The following is a 12,343-nucleotide window of genomic DNA, read 5'->3' as shown; positions in this document are numbered from 1 at the left end:
ATATATATATATATGTTATATCATATAACTGTTATTAATGAATATATTTATATATGTTATATCATATAACTGTTATTAATGAATATATATATATATATATATATGTTATATCATATAACTGTTATTAATGAATATATATATGTTATTTCATATAACTGTTATTGATGAATATATATATGTTATTTCATATAACTGTTATTAATGAATATATATATATATATATATATGTTATATCATATAACTGTTATTAATGAATATATATATATATATATGTTATATCATATAACTGTTATTAATGAATATATATATATATATGTTATATCATATAACTGTTATTAATGAATATATATATGTTATTTCATATAACTGTTATTGATGAATATATATATGTTATATCATATAACTGTTATTAATGAATATATATATATATATATATATATATATATATGTTATATCATATAACTGTTATTAATGAATATATATATATATGTTATATCATATAACTGTTATTAATGAATATATATATATATATATATGTTATATCATATAACTGTTATTAATGAATATATATATGTTATTTCATATAACTGTTATTAATGAATATATATATATCCATCCATCCATCCATTTTCAATACCGCTTATCCTCATTAGGGTCGCGGGGCGCTGGAGCCTATCCCAGCTGACATAGGGCGAAGGCAGGGGACACCCTGGACAGGCCGCCAGTCCATCGAGGGCAGAATATATATATATATATATATGTTATATCATATAAATGTTATTAATGAATATATATATATATATATGTTATTTCATATAACTGTTATTAATGAATATATATATATATGTTATATCATATAACTGTTATTAATGAATATATTTATATATGTTATTTCATATAACTGTTATTAATGAATATATATATATATATATGTTATTTCATATATCTAATAATGAACATCCTCTTCATTATTTACATCAGTAAACACATCAGAACTGCCCCAAACCCTCTGCATACGTCCCGTCTCTTGAAGATAAAGACGTTCTCCAGTTAAACAGAAACACAACATACGACCATGTCGAACCTCCTTTTATCTCCTGACTCCGCCCCTCTCTAGACTGGACTACTGTAATGAACTCTTCACTGGGACCACTGGCCAGAACCTCCAGGAACTGTAACACATGCAATGGATCCTGATGAGTCTGGAAATATGAGCCCATAACATGAAATATGAGCCCATAACATGAAATATGAGCCCATAACATGAAATATGAGCCCATAACATGAAATAATATGAGCACATAACATGAAATAATATGAGCACATAACATGAAATAATATGAGCACATAACATGAAATATGAGCACATAACATGAAATAATATGAGCACATAACATGAAATATGAGCACATAACATGAAATAATATGAGCACATAACATGAAATATGAACCCATAACATGAAATATGAGCACATAACATGAAATATGAGCACATAACATGAAATATGAACCCATAACATGAAATATGAGCACATAACATGAAATATGAGCACATAACATGAAATAATATGAGCACATAACATGAAATATGAGCACATAACATGAAATATGAGCACATAACATGAAATATGAACCCATAACATGAAATATGAGCACATAACATGAAATATGAGCACATAACATGAAGCATGAGCACATAACATGAAGCATGAGCACATAACATGAAATATGAGCACATAACATGAAGCATGAGCACATAACATGAAATATGAGCACATAACATGAAGCATGAGCACATAACATGAAATATGAGCACATAACATGAAGCATGAGCACATAACATGAAATATGAGCACATAACATGAAATAATATGAGCCCATAACATGAAATATGAGCCCATAACATGAAATATGAGCACATAACATGAAATATGAGCCCATAACATGAAATATGAGCCCATAACATGAAATATGAGCACATAACATGAAATAATATGAGCACATAACATGAAATATGAGCACATAACATGAGCCCATAACATGAAATATGAGCCCATAACATGAAATATGAGCACATAACATGAAATAATATGAGCACATAACATGAAATATGAGCACATAACATGAAGCATGAGCACATAACATGAAATATGAGCACATAACATGAAATATGAGCCCATAACATGAAATATGAGCACATAACATGAAATAATATGAGCACATAACATGAAATATGAGCACATAACATGAAATATGAGCCCATAACATGAAATATGAGCACATAACATGAAATAATATGAGCACATAACATGAAATATGAGCACATAACATGAAGCATGAGCACATAACATGAAATATGAGCACATAACATGAAATATGAGCCCATAACATGAAATATGAGCACATAACATGAAATAATATGAGCACATAACATGAAATATGAGCACATAACATGAAGCATGAGCCCATAACATGAAATATGAGCACATAACATGAAATATGAGCACATAACATGAAATATGAACCCATAACATGAAATATGAGCCCATAACATGAAATATGAGCACATAACATGAAATATGAGCCCATAACATGAAATATGAGCACATAACATGAAATATGAGCACATAACATGAAATATGAGCACATAACATGAAATAATATGAGCACATAACATGAAATATGAGCACATAACATGAGCCCATAACATGAAATATGAGCACATAACATGAAATATGAGCACATAACATGAAATATGAGCACATAACATGAAATAATATGAGCCCATAACATGAAATATGAGCACATAACATGAAATAATATGAGCACATAACATGAAATATGAGCACATAACATGAAGCATGAGCACATAACATGAAATATGAGCCCATAAATATGAGCCCATAACATGAAATATGAGCCCATAAATATGAGCCCATAACATGAAGCATGAGCACATAACATGAAATATGAGCACATAACATGAAATATGAGCACATAACATGAAGCATGAGCACATAACATGAAATATGAGCACATAACATGAAATATGAGCACATAACATGAAGCATGAACACATATCATGAAGCATGAGCCCATAAATATGAGCCCATAACATGAAATATGAGCACATAACATGAGCCCATAACATGAAATATGAGCCCATAACATGAAATATGAGCACATAACATGAAGCATGAACACATATCATGAAGCATGAGCCCATAAATATGAGCCCATAACATGAAATATGAGCCCATAACATGAAATATGAGCCCATATCATGAAGCATGAGCCCATAAATATGAGCCCATAACATGAAATATGAGCCCATAACATGAAATATGAGCCCATAACATGAAGCATGAACACATATCATGAAGCATGAGCACATAAATATGAGCCCATAACATGAAGCATGAACACATATCATGAAGCATGAGCCCATAAATATGAGCCCATAACATGAAATATGAGCACATAACATGAGCCCATAACATGAAATATGAGCCCATAACATGAAATATGAACACATATCATGAAATATGAGCACATAACATGAAATATGAACACATAACATGAAATATGAGCACATAACATGAGCCCATAACATGAAATATGAGCCCATAACATGAAATATGAGCCCATAACATGAAATATGAGCACATAACATGAAATATGAACACATAACATGAAATATGAGCACATAACATGAAATATGAGCACATAACATGAAATATGAGCCCATAACATGAAATATGAGCACATAACATGAAATATGAGCACATAACATGAAATATCATGAAATATGAGCACATAACATGAAATATTAAATATTTGTATTAATTAAATTCGTAAATGTAATATGCCCTGCTATTTTATTTTATTTTATTGTATATTTGTAAAATGTTTGCTCCTCCTTCAAGAAATTTCCTCCTGGGGATAAATAAAGCAAAATAAAATATAATATAATATAATCTTTAAGCCCGGCCTCGTAACCTATTTGTTTTTTCATTATAGTTTGTTTACTGGCTCTGTGGCACTCTGAGATTCTTTTGAATGAAAAGTGCGTTACAAATAAAATGCATTATTATTACTATTATTACTATTATTATTATTATTATTATTATTATTATTATTATTATTATATCATATATATTACTAACAGTTATATTATATAACAGAATATATATATATATATATATAGTCATTAATAACAGATATATGATATAAATTCCTTAACAATACCAACGCGATAACGTGACGTCATATGGGAGCGACGTGCTGACGTCAGCGCCGTACGTCAGTGTGGAGGAATGTGCGGAAACTTTTTTCTTTTCTGCGCTCGTTTCGTCGAAGGAATCAAAACCAAAGTCCCGCAGCGGCAGCCAAGTGGAGCAAAGTGGAGCCAAGTGAGCGCCGGAGAGCCGGTGAGTCCCCCGCGGGCCCTCGGCGCCTCATGCCGGGCTGCTTTTCTGTCGGTTTGTCGGAGCGCAAGCAGCTGGAAAGTTGTTGTGAGTTTTTGCATTAAAATGGAGTCGGTGAAGAAGGAAGAAGGCGCTGTCCGGCGCTGATCAGCACCACGGCCGAGGCGGCCCCAACACCTCCACCTCCGTTCACTCTTAACTCCTGCGCAGGAAAAGCTCACTTTTATCACTTTTTATCACTTTTAATACGCAAATCTCAACGTCGCACTTTTTTTTTCTTTCTTTTTTTTTTTTTAAAAATGCGACTTCTGCACTTCCGCAAAACTAACGGTCGCTTTAAATCCTATACATGTAACTTTATACGTAACTTTATAACATCATACATAACTTTATACGTAACTTTAAGCATTGAAATCACCGTTTAGCGTAAAACCTGTTTTGAATCTTTGACCCCGACTTTTTAGAGGTTTTAAATGTCACACAGATACAGTTTTAATGAAGCGAGTTAGTTAAACAACTTTACTGCAGAGTTTACTCTCTTTTGCGTTAGTTGGTTTAAAGTTTTAACTGCTAACGAGTGAATATACGAGTCGTTTTTCTGCCTCTTTGAGTCGTTTCAACTCTTTGATGCTCGAGTAGCTGTTTTCCGAGCGGAGTCCTGAACGCGTCTCGTCGCTGTCGACTGAGCGGTGGTGCTGTTTCAAAATGGCCGACAGACACTTTGTGTGTGTGTGTGTACACGAGTACACGTACTTATACACGAGTACACGTACTTATACACGAGTACACGTACTTATACACGAGTACACGTACTTATACACGAGTACATGTGCTTTACTTCTCTCACGTTTTGTACTAAATGTTTATGACGGCTTCAGTTACTTTATAGAAAACGTTATATTCAAACTAAATATATAAATGAAGATGTATTATATTGTATTATCGAGCTCCAAGTTCATTTGTTTATATTCTATCACACATTGTGGTAATTTGATCAAGGTGTATTTAGTAATCTGTGATATTAAATAAACGTGTGCAAGAATAGTTATTCCGTCTGTGTATATAATATTTCAGTTATTGTGGATTATTTAATGCTTTTTATTGCTTATTTAATAATACTTGTTTTTATTTAGTTTCTTTGTACTATGTCTCTTGTTTGCGCTGGTTCTATTCTTATTAAAAAGCTCCTTGTTTGTTCCTACAACACCATAATACACTATGAACTTTACTTATAATAATAATAACGTACGATTGCAGCATATTTATTATAATAAAAACATTCACGACCTCGTTCCACTCTGCAGCTTCTCGCCGAGGTGAAGAGCTGAAGTCAAGATGGCCGCTCAGACGGTGTTCTCGGTGGAGATGTTTCCCGTCAGTGTTCCTCTGATGGAGGACGCGCAGAGCAGCCTGCCGAGGAACACGCTGCCGGCCCCTCAGCTGGTGATGCTGGCAAACGTGGCGGCGGCGGAGAGCGGCGGCGGTGACGGCAGCGCGGCGGACGAGAAGGAGATGATGGAGCTGAAGACTGTGGGATGCAGCTACTCGGACAGCGAGGAGGAGAACATCGTCAGGTCAGGAGTTAGTCAGCACCCAACCGTCAGGTCAGGAGTTAGTCAGCACCCAATCGTCAGGAGTTAGTCTGCTCCCAATCGTCAGGAGTTAGTCAGCACCCAATGGTCAGGTCAGGAGTTAGTCCGCTCCCAATGGTCAGGTCAGGAGTTAGTTCGCTCCCAATGGTCAGGTCAGGAGTTAGTCAGCACCCAACCGTCAAGTCAGGAGTTAGTCTGCTCCCAATCGTCAGGAGTTAGTCAGCATCCAACCGTCAGGTCAGGAGTTAGTCAGCACCCAATGGTCAGGAGTTAGTCAGCACCCAATGGTCAGGTCAGGAGTTAGTCCGCTCCCAATGGTCAGGAGTTAGTCAGCACCCAACCGTCAGGTCAGGAGTTAGTCCGCTCCCAATCGTCAGGTCAGGAGTTAGTCTGCTCCCAATCGTCAGGTCAGGAGTTAGTCCGCTCCCAATGGTTTAGGTCAGGAGTTAGTCTGCTCTCAATCGTGATCATGTGTTACCTGTGTGTGTGTGTGTGTGTTCGTTCGTTCAGGTACAGCTACGACAACCAAAACTACAGAGAGGTGTGTATCCTTGAGTACCCCGAGTCTCCCAGCCCTAACATCGTCACCGTGGTTGTAGGAAATGGCGTGGAGGAGGAGGACGGCGTCAAAGCTGAAGACCTGTCCCGTCACACTAAGTCCCGCCCCTCCCCCTCCGCCGCCACCAAAACACCCGAGCCGGTCACCGACCGCCGCCCCGTCCCCGTCGCCGCGACGGATAGCACCAAGAAGAAGAAGCCCTTCCACTGCAAGCCGTGTCACTTCCAGGCTGAGAACGAGCGCGAGTTTGTCGAACACCTCGGCACTCACAGCGTCAGCAAGATGATGGTGGTGAACCGGGTCGAGGGCCGAAGCAAGACCAGGACCAAGGACTCTGCGTCAGCCGAGGCCCAGGCGCCGCCGGACGGGGACGTGGAGAGCGGCGAGGACGCGGCGGCGGGCGACGTCAAGGGGCTGATCAGGTGCGAGCGGTGCGGCTACAACACCAACCGATACGACCATTACATCGCGCACCTGAAGCACCACAGCAAGGAGGGCGAGGACCACAGGTAAACACGTGGGCACAGGTGACCTCGCCTACGCATCAGCCGATCACGCGGTTCTAACCTCTGCCGTGTCTCTGCTGCAGGGTGTTCAAGTGCACTCTGTGTCCGTACACCACCGTGAGCCAGTACCACTGGAGGAAACACCTGAGGAACCACTTCCCCAGCAAGCTGCACACCTGCAGCCAGTGCTCCTACTTCTCCGACCGCAAGAGCAACTACATCCAGCACATCCGGACGCACACAGGTAGGACGCGCACTCGTATCCTGTCTCCTCGCGGCGAGCGGTGCACCTGACGGGGGTTTTAAAGTCTCGGTGTGTGTTTTTTTTGTACAGGTGTCCGTCCTTTCCAGTGTCCTTACTGCGACTACTCCAGTTCTCAGAAGACCCACCTGACCCGGCACATGAGGACTCACTCCGGTCAGTTGGTCCTGTAACGGTTGTCTTCATACGCACAGGAACCTGCACAGGTTAACAATGATCACACAAGACCACCATCCCCACTAATCGGTACTAGACTGTCCGTGAACCCTCAGGAGTACCATCCTGATCCTGAACCATTCCGAAGTCTGGACTGGTTTACCTTACTTGGACCAGAGTCAGACTGAGGTCTTAACATATCGACCTGTCTAGAACTCTAGACACAAATATTTAGTCTTGACTTAGGACTTACCTTACTGGTCTTGATTTAGGACTTACTGGTCTTGATTTAGGACTTACCTTACTGGTCTTGACTTAAGACTTGGAGGTCTTGACTTAAGACTTGGAGGTCTTGACTTAGGACTTACTGGTCTTGATTTAGGACTTACCTTACTGGTCTTGACTTAGGACTTGGAGGTCTTGACTTAAGACTTGGAGGTCTTGACTTAGGACTTACTGGTCTGATCCTGGGACTTGCTGGTCTTTACTGGATGGTGACAGCAAGTGGGGGGACTCGGGTAATGGGTCTTGGACCAGAGTCAGACTGGAGTCATGAATTTGAGTTTAGAATCCAAACCACTTGACAACATGAGTTATAAAACATGATTCAGTCTCTCTTTACCTCTGACAGCAGCCACACATCAGATACTGAAAGACCTAGTAGACAGACTGACAGGTAGTAGTAGTAGTAGTAGTAGTAGTACTTGTGGTGGTAGTAGTACTTGTGGTGGTAGTAGTACTTGTGGTGGTAGTAGTAGTAGTACTTGTGGTGGTAGTAGTACTTGTGGTAGTCGTAGAGTTCTTGGCTGTAGAACCAGGTGATTGTTATATTCTTCTCGTCTCTCACGTTAAACATGTTTGTGTTTATTGCTCTCATTGAAGCAGTTGCTTTGGATTAACATGGTAACGTGATCTGCATTAGAAATATTACTGTGACTTCCTGTGCTGTGACTTCCTGTGATGTGACTTCCTGTGCTGTGACTTCCTGTGATGTGACTTCCTGTGCTGCGACTTCCTGTGATGCGACTTCCTGTGCTGTGACTTCCTGTGCTGCGACTTCCTGTGCTGTGACTTCCTGTGATGTGACTTCCTGTGCTGTGACTTCCTGTGATGTGACTTCCTGTGCTGCGACTTCCTGTGATGCGACTTCCTGTGCTGTGACTTCCTGTGCTGCGACTTCCTGTGATGTGACTTCCTGTGCTGCGACTTCCTGTGATGCGACTTCCTGTGCTGTGACTTCCTGTGCTGCGACTTCCTGTGATGTGACTTCCTGTGCTGCGACTTCCTGTGATGTGACTTCCTGTGCTGTGACTTCCTGTGACTTCCCGTGCCGTGACTTCCTGTCCTGTGACTTCCCGTGCTGTGACTTCCTGTCACTTCCCGTGCTGTGACTTCCCGTGCCGTGACTTCCTGTCCTGTGACTTCCCGTGCTGTGACTTCCTGTGACTTCCCGTGCCGTGACTTCCTGTCCTGTGACTTCCCGTGCCGTGACTTCCTGTCACTTCCCGTGCTGTGACTTCCCGTGCCGTGACTTCCTGTCCTGTGACTTCCCGTGCTGTGACTTCCTGTGACTTCCCGTGCCGTGACTTCCTGTCCTGTGACTTCCCGTGCCGTGACTTCCTGTCCTGTGACTTCCCGTGCTGTGACTTCCTGTCACTTCCCGTGCTGTGACTTCCCGTGCTGTGACTTCCCGTGCCGTGACTTCCTGTCCTGTGACTTCCCGTGCCGTGACTTCCTGTCCTGTGACTTCCCGTGCTGTGAATTCCTGTGACTTCCTGTGCCGTGACTTCCCGTGCTGTGACTTCCTGTGACTTCCCCTGCCGTGACTTCCCCTGCCATGACTTCCCGTGCCGTGACTTCCTGTCCTGTGACTTCCCGTGCTGTGACTTCCTGTGACTTCCCGTGCCGTGACTTCCCCTGCCATGACTTCCCGTGCCGTGACTTCCTGTCCTGTGACTTCCCGTGCCGTGACTTCCTGTCCTGTGACTTCCCGTGCTGTGACTTCCTGTGACTTCCCGTGCCGTGACTTCCTGTCCTGTGACTTCCCGTGCCGTGACTTCCTGTCCTGTGACTTCCCGTGCCGTGACTTCCTGTCCTGTGACTTCCCGTGCTGTGACTTCCTGTCACTTCCCGTGCTGTGACTTCCTGTCCTGTGACTTCCCGTGCTGTGACTTCCTGTGACTTCCCGTGCCGTGACTTCCTGTCCTGTGACTTCCCGTGCTGTGACTTCCCGTGCCGTGACTTCCCCTGCCATGACTTCCCGTGCCGTGACTTCCCGTGCCGTGACTTCCCGTGCCGTGACTTCCCGTGCCGTGACTTCCCGTTCCGTGACTTCCCGTGCCGTGACTTCCCGTTCCGTGACTTCCCGTGCCGTGACTTCCCGTGCCGTGACTTCCCGTGCCGTGACTTCCCGTGCCGTGACTTCCCGTGCCGTGACTTCCCGTTCCGTGACTTCCCGTGCCGTGACTTCCCGTGCCGTGACTTCCCGTGCCGTGACTTCCCGTGCTGTGACTTCCCGTGCCGTGACTTCCCGTGCCGTGACTTCCTGTCCTGTGACTTCCCGTGCTGTGACTTCCCGTGCCGTGTTCTGGTGTGGACATGGAAGTTTTCCTGCATGACCCTTCTCGTCTCACAAGAGGAACCCTTCTGTTGTCTCTGCAGCAGTTTGACTCTCGGCTTCCTGTGTGCAGGTGAGCGTCCTTTCAAGTGTGAGAGTTGCAACTACCTTGCAGCCAACCAGCACGAGGTGACCCGGCACGCCCGGCAGGTCCACAACGGCCCCAAACCTCTTTCCTGCCCATACTGCGAGTACAAGACCGCCGACCGCAGCAACTTCAAGAAGCACGTTGAACTCCACCTCAACCCGCGACAGTTCCTCTGCCCGCTCTGCAAGTACGCCGCCTCCAAGAAGTGCAACCTGCAGTACCACATCAAGTCCAGGCACTCCGGCTGCGACGTGTCCGTGGACATCTCCAAGGTCAAGCTGCGGGTCAAGAAACCCGGTCCCGACGGCGCGGAGCAGAACCAGGACTCCGGAGCGGGCAAGTTTGACAATTCGTCCGGTGGGGAGGAGGACTTTGAGATGGAGGACGAGGACGAGGACTCGAGTCCCATCAACCTGTCGACCAAAACGAGCGGCCGGCCGGTCGACGCCCAACCGGTTCAAACCGAAGCGCCCGACAAGTCTCCGAAGAAATCCAGCGTCCCGGCTGAGAGGGAGAAAGGCCAGAAGGAGAAGGTGGAACCGGAGAAGAAGGTCACCACGAGGCAGAAGAAGACTGAGAAGGTCAACAAGAGTCCCCCGGAGACGGAGACGACGACCGCCGTCTCTGTAAATGCAGACAAGGGGAAGAGACGAATCAAGAAGCTGCCGGTGGAGACAAAACCAGACCGGCAAAGATCGGAGGAGGAAGCGAGTCGGAAAGAGGAGGAGAAGCCGAGGTCTGAGAAGGAGAAGCCGAGGTCTGAGAAGGAGAAGCCGAGGTCTGAGAAGGAGAGAGGACATCATCAGAAGAACGAGAGCAGTGGAAAGGAGAACAAAGGCCTGAACAAGACGAGGAAGTCCGGATCAAAGAATCCAAAGAGGAGACCAGAGCGCGTAGAAGAAGCTCCTCAGAAACCGGAGAGTCCTGAGAAGGCGGTGAAGGAGAAGGCTGAGAAGAGGAAAGCGGCAGAGGCTCTCGACCTTTCCCAAAAGTCCCCGTCCGAGACGCCATCCAAGGCCAAGCGGCTGAAGGGCGGCGCGGCGGAGAAGCCGCGGGCGAAACCCGCTGCAGAAGACCCAAAGAAGATGGACGAGGCGACTCCCGCAGCACCGAGGTCCACCGGGTCCACCCGGGCGAAGCAGAAGAAGACCAGGAACACCGGCAGGAAAGCCACAAGCCTTCAACCAACCGGGGATCCAGTTGAAGACCAGAAGACGTCAGACGGCCAGAAGACGTCCACTCCGACATTGCAAGAGAAGACTCCGGACCAACCCACCTGCAGCTCAGGCGAGGACAAGTCGTCTCCAGCTGAAGGCGGCGCCGCTCCCACGTTCGTTAAACCCGCGTCGCCGCCTTCTCTGGTGCTCCCGGGCCAGCGGAACAAAGCCGGCGCCGGCGGCGACCCGGAGGACGACGAGGGCATCCACAGCAGCCACGAGGGGGGCAGCGACATCAGCGACAGCGCCTCGGAGGGCAGCGACGACTCCGGCCTCAACGGCGCCGGCGCCGGGTCGGGGAAGATGGCCAACGACCCCGAGACGCCCACCGACGAGATCCCGACCCCGACGGGGCTCAAGAGTCACCTGTGCATCTTCTGCGACCGCACCTTCCCGTTGGAGGCGGAGTACCGGCGCCACCTGAACCGCCACCTCGTCAACGTCTACTACATGGACGACGCCGCCAAAGCTCCGAAATGAAAAACCAGTTCGTTCCCAGTCCTCACTGGTTTCCCCTTGGCCGATTTCCTCTTTCCCAGTCGACGCACTCCTCAGAACTGGTTCTTCTTCTGCCTCGTGGGTCACAGCTGGTGCCAAAACGAAGCGGTAGGCCTGAAGCCTCCCGTGTTTGACGTCAAGTCCAGTTCTACGTCGGGGACCGGCTTCTCTTGGACCCCACCTGAACGGGCCTCAGGTCCACGCTTCATCACACCCCCCCCCCCCCCCCTCCCCCCCCCCGCCGGCGGTTCTGGCGGTCCAAATCTTTTTAAAAACATTCGGTGCCTTTTTGACAATCAACTCCGTGTGAAGTCTCACGTTTTTTAGTTGTTTTTTTTTAGTGAAATCTGCAGAACGGGTTCTTTAACTTGTACAGTGTGAATATTTGTTCTTTCTTTGAGTTCTTATTGGTTAACGAGAT

General features: G+C 45.1%; 1 protein-coding gene across 1 annotated transcript in view; it reads left to right on the top strand.

The window, feature by feature from the left end:
• Positions 1-4,287: 4,287 nt before the first annotated feature.
• rest (RE1-silencing transcription factor) overlaps positions 4,288-12,343 on the top strand; it is an 8,470-nt gene continuing 414 nt past the window's right edge. Inside the window, exons 1-6 of the mRNA XM_034543656.1 lie at positions 4,288-4,430; positions 5,732-6,001; positions 6,530-7,087; positions 7,168-7,328; positions 7,419-7,502; positions 10,193-12,343. The exon at positions 10,193-12,343 is cut by the window's right edge and continues 414 nt beyond it. Of these exons, the coding sequence (XP_034399547.1) occupies positions 5,763-6,001; positions 6,530-7,087; positions 7,168-7,328; positions 7,419-7,502; positions 10,193-11,904 (2,754 nt within the window). The 5' untranslated portion in view covers positions 4,288-4,430; positions 5,732-5,762 and the 3' untranslated portion in view covers positions 11,905-12,343. The remainder of the gene's footprint in view (positions 4,431-5,731; positions 6,002-6,529; positions 7,088-7,167; positions 7,329-7,418; positions 7,503-10,192) is intronic.

Source organism: Cyclopterus lumpus, chromosome 10 (genome assembly GCF_009769545.1).
Source record: "Cyclopterus lumpus isolate fCycLum1 chromosome 10, fCycLum1.pri, whole genome shotgun sequence".
NCBI lineage: Eukaryota > Metazoa > Chordata > Actinopteri > Perciformes > Cyclopteridae > Cyclopterus > Cyclopterus lumpus.
This window is presented reverse-complemented; position numbering and strand designations above follow the sequence as displayed.